Source organism: Euleptes europaea, chromosome 6 (assembly GCF_029931775.1).
Source record: "Euleptes europaea isolate rEulEur1 chromosome 6, rEulEur1.hap1, whole genome shotgun sequence".
NCBI lineage: Eukaryota > Metazoa > Chordata > Lepidosauria > Squamata > Sphaerodactylidae > Euleptes > Euleptes europaea.
In genome coordinates this window covers 92,855,736-92,874,682 of record NC_079317.1, presented here as the reverse complement: position 1 = coordinate 92,874,682, position 18,947 = coordinate 92,855,736, and the positions used below count along the sequence as shown (strand labels likewise).

General features: G+C 44.3%; 1 protein-coding gene across 13 annotated transcripts in view; it reads left to right on the top strand.

Moving 5' to 3' along the window:
- Positions 1–18,716, top strand: part of BRSK2 (BR serine/threonine kinase 2) — a 528,760-nt gene extending 510,044 nt beyond the window's left edge. For 8 of the 13 annotated variants that reach the window (XM_056850718.1, XM_056850717.1, XM_056850721.1 and 5 more), the window contains one exon: positions 17,877–18,115. In XM_056850718.1, the coding sequence (XP_056706696.1) occupies positions 17,877–18,103 (227 nt within the window). In that variant the 3' untranslated portion in view covers positions 18,104–18,115. Of the gene's footprint in view, positions 1–17,876; positions 18,116–18,579 lie in introns of those variants that run through there. The other 5 variants (XM_056850720.1, XM_056850719.1, XM_056850711.1 and 2 more) reach the window with 3 other exon arrangements.
- Positions 18,717–18,947: the final 231 nt, after the last annotated feature.

Genomic DNA, 18,947 nt, shown 5'->3' with positions numbered 1-18,947 from the left:
CCGAGGGGAGACCCCAAACCCTGGTGACTGATTTGCATAGACCTGACCCAAGAATGACTAGTAGCTGGAGTAAAAAGGCCACAACTTTATTGATTACAGCGTTAAGCATTGGCAAGCATGAAGGGCAGAAGCCAGGGATCAGCTGACCCGTCCGTCAGCTGATAACACCCTGCGCCCAACCCGCCTGCTGGGCGCAGCCTGAGATGGCAGTATGCCGGGCCCCACATGGACAGCAGTCAACTGTGTGGTCCACTGCCACTTGGGAGGAAGCCAACCACAGCCCCCGAGCCAGGCTTAACCATTCCTGGCCTACCCCCAAAACCCCTTATTAGGGTCCCCAGAGTGGGAAGCAGGGCACGCAGGCTGTCTTTTCCCCGAACTGGATCCGGCCCCATGCCCAAACCGCCAACCGTCAGTTGTGACAGATAACCCAACCATACCCCAAAAACTAAGGGGAGGGTGGGCGGGACAAATGGTGTGGGAGGAAGAATGGCCGCAGCCCGTGGCGGGGCCGCGTTTTATTCCCCCCCTGGCCTCCCGGCCGGCGCCAATCCCATTGGCACCGGGCCAGCCTCGTGACAGCCCGGCAGAGCCTGCCTGGTCACCTGGGGGGCGAGGGGACAGCCACGGGGGCGGATGGGAGCAGGCAGCCGCCATCACTCCCCCGGCAGCCCCACGTAGGACTCATGCCCACCCCCCCAATGAGGGGGGGGCGGTCCGGCCTCCCGGCCCCCCCTGGGCCATTGCCCAGCCACCCAGAAGAATCGAGGCAGCCAGTAAGCTGGGCCCCCATCCCCCTGCCCCCCCTCCCACCCCCAGCGGGACCGCAAACCCGGATCCCCCCAGTCGGATCCAATGCTTCCTGCGATTCTCCAGCTCTGTTGCTTAAAGTAGTACATGCGACGTTCTTTACATTGTCATGAATCCTACAACAGCAAGGTATAAGGAGGGGCTACATCATTTTTAATTTGCTTAGGTTTTGAATAACACCTTAGTTTTATAAGCTAACCTGATGCTGAAGTCTGCTCGATATAACCATGTAAATAAGACTTCAGAAGTTTTCCTTTCCTTCCCTTTATCCCTTAGAAGCTCCTTGATCCATTGATCTTGAGCAGCGTAAATCTAATGTTTGAGGGATATAAGGACTGAAATAAATCTTGCCGCTGACAATGTAGCCTTGGGATCACTGTCACTTAATAAAGAAGGCATTATGTCAGAAACAGAGGCATTAGATTTATATGTTAAAAGGGGAGAGATATAACGTGATCAAAGTTCCTCATAAAAGCGGCATTCCAAGAGGGCAGGAGCTAATGAATCAATAGATTCATAGCTAATAGATCAATAGAAGAGCAAGGACAGGTCCTGTCTGGGTGTGGTATATTCAAAATCCTGCCCTGCATAACCATAGAGGGGTTAGCATTCAGTCTAGCTAAACAGAAGGCTCTAGAAAGACGAGGAGTTGTCAAATAATAAGTATAAGCGGGCAAACTGCATGGTGGTGGTATTACGAAAAACTGAGATGAACAAACGCGGCGAGCATGAAAAGTAGTGCTGTTATAATCAAGCTCTTTAATGCGCTTTTTAATTTTGGTGAAAGTTTCAGTTACTGCAGAGGTTTAAAAAAAGCTAAATAAAGAAATAGCTGAGAGGACCCTTGGTCATTATTAGCTAAGACGGGGCAGCCTCATTCTCAGTACATCACTTGACCTTAAACTGCTGGAGAGAGCAACAGGGGACAGAGTGATTTATGAATGCTCTTACAGAGTTTCCTGCAGTACATTACATACTGGTCACTACTAGAGACATGACATGATGCTGGCCTAGATGTGCCAGAAGTCTGCTACTAACAAGGTTCTTAAAATGTTTTTAAGCATCCTTGTATTGGGAAGGAATTAGTGTTCTTATCAGCTTGGTAGTGAGGTGTAGCATACTACTGAGAGGGCGTTATTATTATTACTGGCATTATACCTTGCATTTTTCTTATCTCACTACTTATTGTTAAAGTTTCAGCCCAAGTTAAAGGAAGTTGATTTTATGGAGTGGGCAAATCTGTGCTTGAGTTTATAGGATGACATTTTGCTAAGGATCCAAGTGGCAGATCCTTAGCTGTTACAACTGAAGCAAGTAATGTATCCCCTCAGATCCATCAAAGGAATGTATATATGAGGAGATCCATAGATCCCCTCAAACAGTTTCCTCAGTGATGATTCATAAGTGGACTAAGCAACAGCCTGGGTACCCTGGAGTTTCACTAGTGTGAAGAGGAGCTTGTGTTTCTGGGCATGGAATAGGGTCGCCAACCTCCAGGTAGTAGCTGGAGATCTCGTGCCATTACAACTGATCTCCAGCTGATAGAGATCAGTTCACCTGGAGAAAAATGGCCGCATTGGCAATTGGACTCTATGGAATTGAAGTCCGTCCCCTCTCCAAACCCCACCCTCCCCAGGCTCTGCCCCCAAAACCTCCCGCCAGTGGCGAAGAGGGACCTGGCAACCCTAGCATGGAAGGGTATGCTAGGAAGCGACATTTAGTCAAGGCTCCCTGGAATGTGTTCATTGTGTAGTTGAACAACTCCTATACAGTGGGGCTGTACTATATTGATGGGGGAATGTCTGAAACATGGTGGCATTAACTTGATTCCATTGTAGAACTTGGCAGTAATGACCTTTGCTATTGCTTAATGCTGTTTAGGTAACCCACACACTGTCATCCCATATCCTCCGGCAGAGAACTGACCACTCCATAAAACTCGCTTCCTTTAGATTTGATCCCAAAATAGCCAGTAATGAAATATCAGGTGGAAATTAAATGTAGCCTTATCTCTAGAAAACTCGGTACTGCCACTGTTCCTAGAGAAGAAAGCCGGATGAGTCTTTTTATCAGCACTTAAAAATGAACCAGTAAATTTTCCTTACCAGGTGATTTCTAGGGCTATAAAAAAATTCAATGAGAAAGACCTTCAGTGTCACATCATGGAAAATCGGGGCGGGAGGGGGGAGAGGAGAGAGCCATTATCGTCTATCAGTTGTTGTTTGTTAATTTTGTATATGGTCACATCATCCATTCATAAAGTATAAAGTAGGTAGATAGTATGTGGACATGTTGGATACCAAAATGGGTAGAAGGAAGAACCGTGGATGCCTACAGTGATGATCTACAAGATATGTAGGTAATACTGGAGGTGTTGGGGGAGAGGACTCTGGCTATTTCCCCAAATCCCCGGGGCTCAAGGGCTGCCAGTGTAACACTGGCAGCTAATGTTTATGCTGCCAGTGAACATTAGCTGCCAGACCAGACCTGGAAGTTATGTTAAAGGAAAGCCAAAAGCCCTCCCTTGATTCCCTTCAGTCTTAAAGTATTATGCTCTTGAAGCCCAATTTTCCTCCTCCCTCCAAGGATACTTTAAGCCTGTGGTGTTTTATGCATGGTCACTTAACCCTCCTTTATTCCCTGTTTCAGCCAAGATCAAATTTTTGGGTGTGCACGTCACCTCATTCCTTGGAAGCTCAACGCTGCTTCAACACAAAACGAACCCGGCTTTTCCCATTCCTCTTCTGGCCCGAATAAAACCATGGATCCTGGCTCATTCTGGAGTCACTGAGCGAGCGTACAACTTTCTTGGGTTGAGCTTCGCCCCCCCCTTTTCCAAAACCCTCTTCAAGGCAGCATTCCGATAGCCAAACAGGGGAAGCACAGAAGACTGGCTTCTCTCACAGCCAGTCACAAAGTAGTGTGTAAAGAGGCAGGGATTCAAGGGCTTCCTGCTACCTCGGAGCTCTTTCTGAGCAAAACAAAGCCTTTTTAAAACGAGGCTTGGATTTCTTCCCCACCCCACCCCCCGCTTCTTTCAGATTGCTCCGCTTTTCGTTTTTTGTTCTTAAAATGCTATTTTTATGCGGCAGTTGGGTTTGGGGGGAAGGAAATCTTCTCTCGCGAGGTAAGCCAATTACAGAGCAGAATTTAAAGGGGTGGGACTTGATTTGACCTTGGGAGACTCCTTTTCTGTATTCATGCCTCCGTTAGCACACAGTTTCATCCCTGATCATTCCAGCCAATGCATACAGTTTCCCCCAACCCGGGTTACTTTGATCCTGGCTGAAATGGGGAATAAAGGCGGTTAAAGCCACCATGCATAAATGACCTATGAGAACAGTTACCTCACAGCTGAAAAGACTGCAGGACAGTAATTATCCTTAGTGTTCCTCCTTAGTGGTGGAAGAAGAACCTCAGGAGGAGTGTATTGGCCTTGGAGGCAGCCCATCCATTCAAGTGCCTTCCAGTTGCTATTGTGGCTGCTGCTCCTGAAGTTTGATAGAGATGTCTAGGGAGTACTGTAGCCCCTTGGCTTGAGCTGGGTACCACCACCACCACCCCCCATCGAGCTGAACGCAGGGAAACCTGCCCTTTCTCATCTGAGCAAGATTGGTGCTTCCAGGACTGAGTAGAGGGCTGCTTCAAGTCCAGGGCAACTTACCGCAGATGGTGGGGAAATGCAAGCATAATCAAAGCAAAGCCCCAAAGTAGTCAGCGGGGTGACTGCGAGGAAAGAGCCATGCATAAATGGTCGTTGCCATGTGGAAGCAGCCGCAAACACACACCTTTCGCGGGGCTCCCTCTTATGCATTTTTCAAAGAAGCATTTTTGGGATTCACTTCCATTTGGACTTGTTGATTGCAGACTTCAATTTAGGGAATGACTTTGTTGCGGGAAAGATAGAAAAGAGCTTCCCTCGTCTCACCCTCTTTCCAATGTAAAGGACTATTTGGCTCCCAAGCTGATAAATCAGCTCCACTCATAGTTGTTCGTTACTTAGTTCGAAGCCAGCCATCCTATATTTCCATCATCTAGAACTATCTTCAAGTTCCAAAGGCAGGAAACATGGATTGAATCCTGGATCATAGAAAAGGTTTTGGGTGTGCAGTTGACTGCCTTTTCCTGTTGTTTATCCCAAGCATCTACTGGTAGTATCCAAAGACATACCAGCTGTCTATATGGAGTCCATTTACCTATCTTTGCTAACAACCATTGACAGGCATATTCTCCATTCTTTTACCTAATCCATTTTAAAGCTGTGAGAGATCATGCCCATCCCTGCATGTTATGGTAGAGGAATGCCTTTGGGCGAAGAAGTCTTTCTTTATCTTGGCTCTGAACCTTCTGCCAGTCAGCCCAGAGTTCTAATATTAAGACTGTTCATAATTTTATATGGATGTGTCATATCCCTGCTTTCTCAGTCATCTTGTCCTTTGTTCAATCTTAAAAAAGGTCCAAATGTTTTTCTTCTCAGATAAGATTTTTTCTCTCTTTCAGTCATTTTAGTGTCTCCTTTCTAACTCTGTGATATCCTTTTTGAGATGGGGTAATCAAAACTAGAAGCGGTGGTCCCCCACAAAAGTTCCCATGAATAAGCCTAGTCAGAGCTGCATTATAGATCAGAACTGGCCATCATGTTTGGTTCTGGTTGATGAATACGTGTAATAACTCATGCATAAAGACTGAGACAAGAAGACCTGAGAAACAGACAGAATAGAGGCACAACAAAGTGGCAGCATAGGCCTACAGATATCTGAGAGTGCTTGATGAAAAAATAAAGCTATCCATGAATTTAGAAGGGATGTGTTGCTGTTTGTTGGTTTAACAAAAAAAGAAAAGAAAAGAAAAGAATTGACACAATTCTTCCAGTGAAAAAAAGGACATCTTTCAGCATCAGGTTTCTCCAAAAAATGTGTTTAGAAAACTAATAATTCAGTGTATAAAAGTTTCACTTGCATGAGTTGTCTTCACATAATTTAAAGGATCTCTGTGATAACATTTGCAGACTTTATCATTTATTCAAACATTTGCAGACTTTATCATTTATTTAAGCCTACCTATCAGTGGCTTAATGAGAAAGAATGTGCAGCAGCCTCAAACGTTTTGGTTTCTCAAACTTGCCATCCCTTGGACAACTATACTTGTTGCTTGATTCCAGTAAGACAAATTATCCTATTCCCAGCTCAGATACTGTACAGATGGATGGGAGGGGGGAAGAGCTATATATACTATCTTTGACTTCCTAATTTACCAACATCTGTGGAATTTTCCTATTAAGATTTCCCAGTGCCATCAACATTTCAACAATAATTTCTGATTAAAAGGAATACAGTGGCAATAGATAAGGCAATTTCCATTAACAAACAAAAAGAAGAAGGTCATCCCAGACCATGGATAGCAGTCAAGAATCCAAAGAGGAAATAGATCTTATATTAATAATATTCAGGTGGGTAGCTGTGTTAGTCTGTAGCAGCAGAACAAAATTCAAATCCAGTAGCCTTTTAGAGACACAATTTTCCAGGGTATAAGGTTTAGTGAGTCCACACTCACTTCATCAGATACAAGTAAGAACAAGTCACATCTGACTTACAGCGACCTCTGGTAGGGTTTTCAAGGCAGGAGTAGGTCAGGGGTGATTTGCCATTGCCTGCCTCCGCATCATGACCCTGGTATTCCTTGGAGGTCTCCAATCAAAAATACTTGGCAGGGCCAACCCTGCTTAGCTTCTGAGATCTGAAGAGACCAAAGATACATTAGCTTTATATCCAGGTCAAATGCAAGGGGTGTTACCAAGAAAGGCAGTTGGTGCCAGGATGCCAGGGTACAATGCCAAAGATAATCAGCTTGATTAGAACAAGTAGATATGCACAGAGGTGAGGAGTAGGGCTGTTGAAATAAAAAAAAATTGTTAAAATTCGGGTTCGGGTTTATTGGCCATTTTTTAATTTGGGAAAACCCGAATGCCGAATTCTCCTATACCGGTAAAGTAGGAATTCGGCTTTAAATTCGGGTTTCCCTAATAATTTGGGCATTTAAACCCGTTCACGGCTTTTCGCAGCTCCTGGGGGCATTTTTGCAGGTAGAGGTCCCAGATTTTCAGGGTAGCTAGAAGAGATTCTCCTTGCAAGAACCCCCAAGTAAAGATTGGGTCAGGGGGTCCGGAGTTATGGGGTCTGGAAGGGGTCGCCCCATCCTCCTTTATATAAATGCATTATTGCTGTGGCCAGACTCTTTCTCAGTGGAAAAGCCGGGCTTTAAATCGTGGGTGGGAAAGTTCACCGGGTGCCTTCATGGAGATACAATTTGATACACTTTGTCTCGATGGAGGTGTGGGGGGAACTTTCCTACCTTTTAAAGCCCAGCTTCTCCATTGAATACACTGAAGAGATCAGATTAAAGAGTCTGAACACAGCCACTTTGCATTTCTATGGAGGAGGATGGGGGCAACCCCTTCCAGACCCCATAACCCTGGACCCCCTGACCCAATCTTTACCAAACTTGGGGGTTCTTGCAAGGAGAATACCGTCTAGCTACCCTGAATATTTGGGACCTCTACCTGCAAAAATGCCCCTGCAGGAGCCATGGTGCCATTGCTAAAAAAGCTGGATGTTCGGGAATGGCAAAATTCAGCTTTGCCAACCTCCCAGATTTTGTTGATTCGGTAAAACCGAGCCAGAAATTTACTGAATTTGCATTTATTTGGTATTTTTCCAGTTTTTACCGAATCAACAGCCCTAGTGAAGAGTACAAGGGCTGATGGATCCTCATTTTTATTTGTACCTGGTGAAGGGAGCTTTGACTGATGAAAGCTCATGCCCTGGAATGTTTTCTTGGTCTTTAAGGTGCTTTCGGATTTTACAGTAAAAGCATATATAATTTACTACCAGAACTTCCCAAATGCTGTGCATTTCCTTTAGAAAGATACCATTTTAATTTTGGTTTATTCTCTCTCACATTTCTATATTAGAAGTGCTCCACGGCCCTGCTTCTTGCTTCCTCTCTCTGCTTCTTCTGCTCTTCCCTTGTCCTCTGATCTTGCTGAATAAATTGCTCAGCTGCATCATTATGAAATACACAAATATTCCTTTGCCCTTCCCAGCAGCATCTGCAGCTTTTTCTTCATTTATTTTTCACACCTCCTTTTTTACTGATTCCATGTGGTGTAGGAAGGCATGGGGTCCAAAGCCACATGAGAACCCAAACTGTGCTAAGTGGGACATTTCAGAATAAATCTCACATTTCTCTTCCTTCTGTAGGATTTTCATACATGAAGCATTCTCATGGTGCCTGTATTAATGTCTAATCCTTCATAAGGAATACTTTAAGTCACATGTGTAAAGATACCTTAGATGTTGGGTTGGGGCAAATCCTAATCCAGGTAGCATAAAGGAGGCCAGACCGAGGATCTACATTTGTTTTCGGCTTCCTGAGCTTCTGTCATATAATCCAAGGTTTAGACATGCATCAGCTTGTCCCTTCTCCATCGTAAAGCTGGTATTTAGTATCTTTTTATTCAGATAATTTGGAAAGCAAGATAATTTGGTCTGGGCTTCACTACACAGTTCTTTACTACTGTAGATGGTAAGTGCTCCAGAGGTAGAACCACTAGGGCTTTATTTGCTTGGTCTTCTTTCTAGATACCTATAGGTATTAGTGGACTTGTTAACTGCTGGAAGGATGTAGGCCCTAGGTAGACAGCAGAGTCATCATGGCCAATTCACTTATTAGTTTAGTTCTGAGGATTTAAACCATATGCCTTGATAAGGAGGCAGAGCAGATGTTAGTCAGTGAAGTCTGTTGAACAAGATAGGAAAATGAGTGAATATGGACAGGGCAGGGCCAAGAGAAAAGAAAGCAGTGTGAGGGAGAGCTTCTCAGCTGGAATAGGCTAAACTCTTGTGCCAACCGCAACCATATTACCACCAGAATATCCTGTCTGAAAGCCAATTAGGGCAGGAGGAAGTTCCATTGTATGAAAATGGTGCCTTAAGAAACAGGAAAGTTTTTCTGCTTTGCTGTTGTTCTACAGTGTCTGAGAGGCAGAACCTTCATCACACCAGTGGCCCAGTGGCAGTGAAATCAGAATTTGTATGTTGGCTAGTAAAGCTGATAAAGGATGCCGCAATTGCCTTGGATAGATTTTTCTGGACTTGTACAACAGCAAGAGCATTGGCTTGGAGCCTATACTTTTCTTCTACTTGTTCAGTGCTGTCCTGCTTTGCTGAGGCAGTGCTCCATGGTGAAGGAAGTGCCTCCGTTGCTAGATGCTTTCTGCTCACAGGTCTCACATGAGCAGAAAGTGTATAGCACTGGGGAAAGGCAGTCAACCAATAGGGCATGACCTCCACAAAGGACAACTTAAGGGAGGTATAGGAATTGAGCAATTCATAATTATTTTTAGAATATCTCTAGAAGAACCTGAGTGATGCTTACTTATTTTATTTATTTATTAGATTTGTATACTACTGCTCCCCAACCGAGGTCGGGCTCGGGGCATCTCACATCCTGCGTAACGGCAATAATTGTTCAATATGCCAGATAGGAGTAATTAAAACCCATTCCTGTAAAGAGAAGCATCTGCGCTTATTTTATATGAACCTTTTGAGGTGTCATCTTTTCCACAAAATACTTCAGAACGGCCATTTTGCTCATAAAAGAAGTATAACCACTTCACCAGGGCTGTTACTTGCATTTCCGTATCAATTTTAGATATGCCATTAGGCCAGTAGTTATATATATCTACAAAAGCAAATAAAATAAAATAAAAAACAGAAGAAGAAGAGAAACCATCTAAATAGAATATTCTGCCAACTCCAGAGAGCAAAGATGATCCAGAAACAAAACATGAGACAGCCTCTATGTGTCTGCCTGCAGAACAGGATTCTGCACAGTAGCAGTTCCTTTACAGGTACATTATAGATAAATAGTTAGCAGAAGGAGGAGAGTTTTCTAACTTGATCATTCAATCAATGTATTTGGAAGGGTTTTTTGTGGGGGGGGGGGGATGCTGCTTCTCAAGATTCCTGTTACATTAGTAATTAACTCCCCTCCCACTAGATATTCAGGGGGGAAATAAGCCCTGAAAATGTTGGGAAATATGCAGAGGTAACTTCCATAAAATGCCACAGTAAGTTTGCTAGTGTTTAAATTGTTATGAGATTAGGTTATACTCACTACAACAGATTAATAGGACTGTGTCTGGAATTCATTTTTATGGGACACATTATCTTTTAGCAGCCATAAGCACTGGTTTTTGTTTTTAGATGGTGCTCTAACGTCAAGGAGGTTCTGTTTATAGATCTTAAACCTAATCGTCCCAAGTAAAAGATCTGCAAGGGTCTCTTTCTACACACACACACACCGATTTCTTTCCCCTTAGCTCAGAGTTGGGGAAGAAATGGCTTGTCTGCAGTCATAGCTAACTCTTCAGCCAAGCAAGGTACACTCCTAAACAGTCACACACTTCTGAATCCTTTGAAATCCATGGGCTTAGATGGATGTAAAACTGCTTAGGATTGTGCTGTCAGGCGGCAGGCTTGGGGGGGGGATGGCAGCCTGCTCCACTGCCACAACTGCCTTACTGGTAGGGTTGCCAACCTCCAGGTACTACCTGGAGATCTCCCGCTATTACAACTGATCTCCAGCCGATAGAGATCACCTGGAGGAAATGGCCGCTCTGGCAATTGGACTCTATGGCAATGAAGTCCCTCCCCTGCCCAAAACCCACCCTCCTCAGGCTCCACCCCAGTAACCTCCCGCCAGTGGTGAAGAGGAACCTGGCAACCCTAGGACAAGGAGGTATGGAGCAGTAGTTGATTCAGGGGCGGGGGGCGGGGAAAGGCGGGGGGCAGTGCACAGTAGCAGCAACGGCACAGGGTAACCTTCTGGGAGAAGCAGCGGGTGGCACATAGCCCCTGTCTGCACTGTGTCCTTTTTTTTAAAGGGGGTGGCAGGTGGTAGGGTGGAGGTCTGTGAGAGCAGCAGTGAACACACAGTCCTCAGCTATAGCATGCACAGGTTCTCAGGCTGGGACCCCCTTCATATGTATACCAGACCCAGGGGGTTTTCTGCCACACTTGCAGGGGTACAATTACCCCTGAAGCCTGTTTCTGTGCATGCATAACAGCCAAACAATTTATTCAAGTCTAAAACCGTTTCCAATTTTTTTCCAGTGATTTCTTTATTTCCCTTTTTGTTTCTACATAATTACAAACTGTCTCTTAATTACCGTGTCCCCAACTCAGAGTTAAGTGGACTTAAGTGCATTGAAATCTTGGGTTTATGTGCGTTGGTTTCAGGTAGCCAGCTCGAGGTTGACTCAGCCTTCCATCCTTCCAAGGTCAGTAAAATGAGTACCCAGCTTGCTCTGGGGGTAAAGGGAAGATGACTGGGGAAGGCACAGGCAAACCACCCCGTAAAACAAAGTCTGCCTAGTAAACGTCGGGATGTGACATCACCCCATGGGTCAGGAATGACCCTGTGCTTGCACAGGGGACCTTTACCTTCCTTAACTTTGTGGGGCTAATCTTGGTGTCATCATCACTGTAAACCTGTTAATCTAAAATTATGCACGTTAATCTAAAATTATGCAGCTGGAATTATGCACGTACAGATGTTTCACAAGCCAGAGAATGTAAACCTCATAAGCACAGGTGTTTCTAAGTGCATGCTAGGAGACACTGATTTTAATGCTTAGCAGGCACATACGCATGTGGGAATGCATTTCCATCTGATAGAAGGACAGAAAAGTTACCAAAAAGTAATGTGAGAAACTATTTGATGAACAGTGAATGTTATTTATTTTGATTTTTTTATCCAGTGTTCCTCCTAGGAGCTTAAGTTGATGTGGCGTGAGGTTAAACTGTGAAAGAGTGACTGGCTCAGAGAGCTGCTTGGCAGGATGAGGATTTTCAAACACAGGCCTCCTTGCCCTCATTCCGCACTATATTCATTCCACTACCCCACACTGGATCTTCAAGTGGTACAGTTCCCAAGAGGTGCTAGGGTTGTAAAGGTTTTGGAGAATGGGGAGAGAGTTAACTGTGCCTGAGCTCATGCGGTCCCTTGTTCAAAGCAACCCTAATCCTTGGGACCAGGTGATCTTGCCCCATGCCTTTTCAGGTTCCAAAACAGCCAGATTTAAATGGCCAGATGCTTCTCTGAAATGGCACCCCCAGGTCGAACTCATGGCACTTTCGCACAGCCCAAATAATGCACTTTCAACCCACTTTCAATGCACTTTGAAGGTGGATTTTACTGTGGCCATTTATTCATGGAAAGCTTTGCATTGGATTTGCCACTCTATAGATGCACGTTTCCCCCATCTGAATTCTCAAAACTCTGCCTGGGGGCTTATTGTTGAGTTTTGAGAATATGGATGGGGGGGAAGTGCCTCTAAAGAGTGCCAAATCCAAGGCTAAACCTCCCATGCATAAATGGTATAAGTGAACTGGCAAAATCCACTTGCAAACGATCATTAAGGTGCACTGAAAGTGGATTGAAAGTGCATTATTTGGGCTGTGTGAAAGTGCCTCTAGTTTGTCCCTTAGCTGAATGCTTCACTCCATTCCAAACAGACAATAGAATAGCCAGGCTTGCTCTATTTGAAATCCACACGGACTTAACTGTGAATTCTAAAAATGAGCAAATGAGCTTATGTACTGAGGTCGTGATCTAACACACAGAGTTATGGGCCGTTGTTTTTTTAAAGCACTGAATTTTCTGAAGGCCTGCTCTTCAATCAGCTTCAAAAATGTTATGGCTAAGATAGATTTTAGGGCCAAATGAGCAATCCATGATTAAGATCTCTCACAGGTTTTATTTTTTAAAAAATTAAAATATTATTAGCAACCCTATGCAGCAGTGGTTTTGAAGGTTAGGAACTGTTCACTGGTAGGGAGAGAGATGGAATATTTTGCAATTTATTCCCATGCATCGTCCACAATTTTAATTAGCCCTTCTGAAGCTTCTGAGATCTGCTATTACAATTGATCTCCAGCCTATAGAAACCAGTTCACCTGGAAAAAATGGCCACTTTGGCAATTGGACTCTATGACGTTGAAGTCCTTCCCCTGCCCAAACCCCACCCTCCTCAGGCTCCGCCCCAAAAAACTCCCGCTGGTGGTGAAAAGGGACCTGGCAACCCTAGATGGTAGCCATTTCCTTTGGCTGGGTCCAGAGGCGGATCTACTGTGAAACTAATGAAGCTTAAGCTTCAGGGCCCCCAATCCTGGAGGGGCCCCCGAAGCAACTTTTTTTAATGAGTGATTTCTCTACAAAATCGATGGAGTTTTTTATTGATAGAATCATAAGCCAATGGGTTGAAGTACTTAATATTGACTTTAGAATATGCTCTAATACTAGGCTGACCATATGTACCGTTTTGAACATATTTCCTGGCAGTGCCGTCTTTTAAATTAAAATGTCTATTTTGTCCCATTTTGAATAAACCAAGCCAGTTTTGTTGCCTCGCCCTCACCATGCAGTTTTATTTTACACTCAGAAGGAAAAAGCACAAGTTTCCAGTTATGGGTGGAAGCAAAACGTGGCCTGTCAATCAACACGTTCCTACCCTCTGTGCTGCTGCGAGCCTCTGAAGTCGCATGCCAAAAAATGCACAAGGCTTGCCTTCGCCTCCCCTCTGGCCACCTCAGGATCATCGCGGCTAGTTTCTGAGAGTGGGTGAAAGCAAGGAGGTGAAGCCAGGAAGCACTAAATCAAATGACAGGCTAGCCGATTAGGAACAATGGGAGAGGCTGCACAGCCCATTGAAGATAATGGGAGCCTGGATTGCCATTTGGCTTGCATGAGCTCCACTGAAATACATTACAGCACAAAAAGAGTTGCAAAGAATGTGGAATGGATTTTCCACTAAGGGCTTTAAACCAAAATACACTACTCTGGGACTGGAATGACAGCCCCTGGGACTAGCACAAGTGTTCTGGGACTGGAATGACATTCCCCAAGATGGAATGATAGCCCCTTGGACTAGCACAAGTGTTCTGGGACTGGAATGACAGCCCCTGGGACTAGCAGAAGTATTCTGGGACTGGATTGACAGCCCCAGGGGTGGAATATGTGGGACACAAAATGCCTCGGCTACACCAGCAGTTTTAGTTGTGGTTTTCCACGTTAAGGTGCCTAATTCTGTTGTTACTTGAACATTCAGAATACAGTTAATCATGTTCCATGTTCTGCTTCAAATTCCTTATTGGACATAAGAAGAGCATTAGAAAAGCCATGCTGGATCAGACCAAGGCCCATCAAGTCCAGCAGTCTGTTCACACAGTGGCCAACTTGGTGTCTCCAGGAAACCCACAAACAAGATGATGCAGCAGCATTCTCCTGCCTGTGCTCCAATGTACCTAATAGGCATGCTCATCTGATCCTGGAGAGAATAGGTATGCATCATGACCAGTATCCATTTTAACTAGTAGCCATGAATACCCCTCTCCTCCATGAACATGTCCACTCCCCTATTAAAGTCTTCCAAGTTGGCAGCCATCACCACATCCTGGGGCAGGGAGTTCTACAATTTAACTGTGCATTGTGTGAAGAAATACTTCCTTTTATCAGTTTTGAATCTCTCACCCTCCAGCTTCAGCAGATGACCCCACGTCCTAGTGTTATGAGAGAGGGAGAAAAGCTTCTCCCTGTCCACTCTCCCTGTACCATGCACAATTTTATAGACCTCTATCCTGTCTCCCCCTTAACTGCCCTCTTTCCATGCCAAACAGCCCTAAGCGTTTTAACTGCTTCTCATAGGGCAGTTGCTCTAGTCCCCTGATCATTTTGGTTGCTCTTTTCTGCACTTTCTCAAGCTCTGCAATATCCTTTCTTAGGTGTGGTGACCAGAACTATACACAGGATTCCAAGTGTGGTCTCACCATAGATTTGTACAAGGGCAGTATGATATCAGCAGTGCATTAATATTTATCATGTTGCTTTAAAATTATATAAAATTATTATAATTAAATACTTTTATTTACTAGAGTGGATATTTCCTATATTTTCCTATTGCACATTATTTTTCTGAATATGGCATCCATGTACTCTTGTTCCTATTGATGTATAGTTGGGACATATTGAGAAAACATGGCCCCAGGAGCATAAAAAGTATTTTCATTTAAGCTCTTGGTTTGAGAAATATAGTGATTAGCTAAAACAACTAAAATATAGTGAAGTGTTGTATGTAGTATAAAATAACAGTATTTTAAATTTCTCAATTTGATTTTAGCCAGTCCTCCTCTACGTGTACCTAAATTTTTGTATGGGTTCTGTCACTGAAGAAGCTAAATATGTTTGGGTAATAAAACTTTTTTTATCATCTTGCTTTTTCATGATTACAGAATATTACATAACCCCTCTCCCGTTTTTGCCATCCCAATGTCCCGTTTTTGTCTCAAGGAAATATGGTCAGCCTATCTAATACCCATTTCAAAATTTTCTTGGGGGCTTGCAGTGCTCGAACCCCCAGCTGTAAGGGCTCACTGAGCTCATCAGAATCTATTCATAACCTACATTTTGGCAGCTGGATCCTCAAATCCTTCGTTAGTGCACGGCTTAATAGTTGTATAGGTTAGCCCTTAGGCTAGAGCCAGTCAGAACCATAAAAAGACATCTGAATTCTCAATTCAGGCTGCACTCGTCTCGCTTGTGCACTTTGACACCAAAAGATCAGATTTTCACCTTTTTATCCTAACGTGCCCCCTCTGATGACCTCCTCCCTATTATTATTTATTAGTTAAATTTGTAGCCCACCCTCATTCCCGGTCAAAGCCGGGCTCAGGGTGGGTGTCATGATACTAGACCTCAAGTGCAGCCTACAGGCCCTAGGGAGGCCTATATTAAAATAGTTACGAGGCCTACATCTCCCTGGTACCCTCTGGGCCTTGTGATTGGTGGAAGAGGATTTGGAGGAAGGCTAGGGCCAATCAGGGGTAAGGGAGTGGTGCCTGAGGAGAAGGATTAAAATGCCTTGCCTGAAAAGGGAGGGGGTTCACTCCTAGGGAGCAGGGCTGGGGAGAGGCGGCTGCAAGGATCCCTCATCCAGGAAAGGGTGAGTTAGCCTGAGGCCTAGTGCCAGGAGATGGCTAGGGACCTTAAAGATAGATGTGTTAGGGTTTTTATTTGTTTGATTGCCTGCCTTTACTGGTTTTGTCATCCTACTGTGGCTTATCATTATTATTAGACCTTTTTAATAAACTGTTTGTTACTCTGTCCTGGGTCCTCATGCCTCATTTGGTCACCTAGAAAGTATACCCTGTTGGAAGAAGCAGCAGCCAGGGGCAGGCAGGGTGCTCTGGGCCTTCTTGAGTTAGGCTCACACCAGAGTGGTGGCAGCTACTGAAGATCCCCATTCTTCTCTCTTATCTGACAGCAGGTAACAACAATCATAATAAAATCATATATATCTAAATTCATAAGTAATTAATAAAATTCATAAAACCATTCAATACAGTTAACAAGATGGTACTCATATAATTACAGGGCCATTGGAAGCCCGGCCAAGCAGCCGAATCCTCATATCAGAAGCCCGGAGGGAGAAGAGAGGGAGGCCAGTAATGATGACAACCTGTAGTTGCCCTCAATTGTAGGCCTGGTGGGAAAGCTCTGTTTTACAGGCCCTGCAGAACTTCTGAAGGTCCCATAGGGCCCTGATGTTACTTGGAAGAACATTCCATCAGGCTGGGGCCAGGGCCTTGTTGGATGTTGCCCTATTGTTGCTGGTTGCGAAGGGGCCCCTATAACAGTTCAAGCTTCAGGGCCCCAAAAATGTAGGTCCGCCACTGGCTGGGTCCCTCAACTCAGTAGTAAAACCTAAATCTAGTAATTATGAGGGACCACTTATCATGAAACCAGGATATTGAGCCCCCAGAGAGGTGTAACGTTTCTGTGGGAAGAGTCTGTGGGCTCCAGCTATTCCATGAGCATTGGATTTAGACATTACCACTGAAACATGTCCTCCTGTCATGTTGTAGGGATTACATACATTAATAGGCATTTGTAGACCAAATGTGATGACCAAGGGAGTCCCTGTATGGATTTAACCCAAGTTGATGCTGGTTTGCATTTTGTGTATGCCTGTTCATTATTTCAGTTGCCCCTGTACAGGCTTGAGGTCTATATCTAGATGACCTCATGAGGTCTATATCTAGATGACCTCATGAGTTACAGCAGGTTATAGAGTTCTTCAGGAAAAGTCCAGTTATTAAACCTTAGATTTGAATAAAGTATGGGTAGGAGTATAATCACAGCCGTAGACCCAGCGTTTTGTTTGAATTAGGGTAAGATCTCATGTGCACACCCAAAGCTTTTACTGCTTACAAGACTTTCCCCATTCTTTTGAAAAGAGGATGCCAATTTGCATGTTCATTCCTTTGTACACACAATTTTCCCCCTCTCATTGTATTTAAAGATCAGCTTGAGTATGCAGGAGTTCTGTGTTTGCATGGGAGTATGTTTGGCCCTGGGATAGGCTGAAAAGATATTAGTTGGGTATTAATGCAGAGCATAATTGAGGCTACGATCTTGAGCACACATGCTTAGAAATAAGGCCTGTTTTGCTCCATGAGACTGACTTCTAAGTAAATGTGCTTAGGAGCAGAGTGATGTTGACTTTGCATTACTTTTGGCTTCCTTCAACCAGGGCAGTTTCAGAAGACTGAAATATAGCTCTAGTCCAGTAACTTTGTCTAAGTGTATTACAACATCCTTCAGCGTGTCAGGCTATTTAAAGCCATGCAGGGGCCTTTCTAGGCAAAAGTTCTGCTCTTGTCTGTCCAGCGAAAAATTCAGACCACAAAATGTGGCGTTCTTGACCCCAGGCTTTTCATATCCATAGGCAGTGCAGTGCTCCCATCTGATGCTCTTCCTCTTCTGCTCATTGTCTTCATCCTCCACATACCCCCATGCACGTGGCTCTGGACCGCTCATCACGTTCTTCTCGTTTAAAGCCCCATTGTTCATTTGTTTGTTTGTTCTCTCTTCTCTCTCTCTCTCTCTCTCTTTCGCTTTCTTTGTTTTGTTTTTCTTTTTTTGTCTCCTCTGTTTTGTATACCCAGGCAGCCCATTGAGTAACTTCTTTGACGTAATTAAACAACTTTTTTCAGACGAGAAGAACGGGCAGGTGAGCCATCCCCCCGGCACGCCAACCAAGCATAGCGCAAACAGCAAGCGGAGCGATTCCGATGCTAATGACTATGGGTCTAGAGGAGACACTAAGTACCCCGCTGGCAAAGAGAAGGCAAAGATGGTCTCATCACTCGGCCTACAAGACCAACTTAAATAAATGTTGTTGTTTTTTAAAAAAGAAAGGACAGAATAAATAACTAAAAGGAAAACACACACCAAAATTCCAAAATGAATGAGTATTCCTTAGAAAGCTAGTCTTTAAAATAAAAGGATGTATATATATACATATATATATATATATATTGCTACAACAGTTCAAGACTGTCTATAGACAACTTTTGTATGAAGGAATGACTGTGTGTATGTGTATATATGTGTGTATACACACACATGCACACACACACATATATATTTATATGTTATATCTCTCTGAAAGAATCGCAAAAGCAATGAGAAAAGAAAAGGTAGCACAGATGACCAACCCAGTTCTGCAGATCTTGGGTTGCTTTTTTCAGCCAGATTTCTTTTTCTTTTATTTCTCCCTCGTTTGATTCCCCCCCAACACCGTTATTTTCTTGTTCTGTTCTCTCTGTGTGTTTCTGACACCACCACTTGTTTCCACTCTGCTACCAGGAATTATCCCGAAAAGTTAACATGTCAGCCAACACCTTCACCTTCTGTGCTCTGCGAACACTTGTTCACGGAAGGCCACTGACGTAAGACTGACCATGGACTGGTTCTGTTTGGGGACACACACACCCCAGTCTCCCCTCTCCCAACTGCAGGAAATGGGTCTCCTCCCTTCCACTTGCCCTCAACACACACTTTTATTTTTGGTGCTCCACGCTGAAGAACTGCTCGGTTACAAAATTGCACAGCTGGAATTACTGGAGTGGCCTCATTGCCCTTGAAAACCCTCTTCCCCACTGGCACATCTGGACTGTGGTGGGGGGGGACGTTATAACATATCCAAGCTGCATTCTCATTAAGGAGTTTCACAA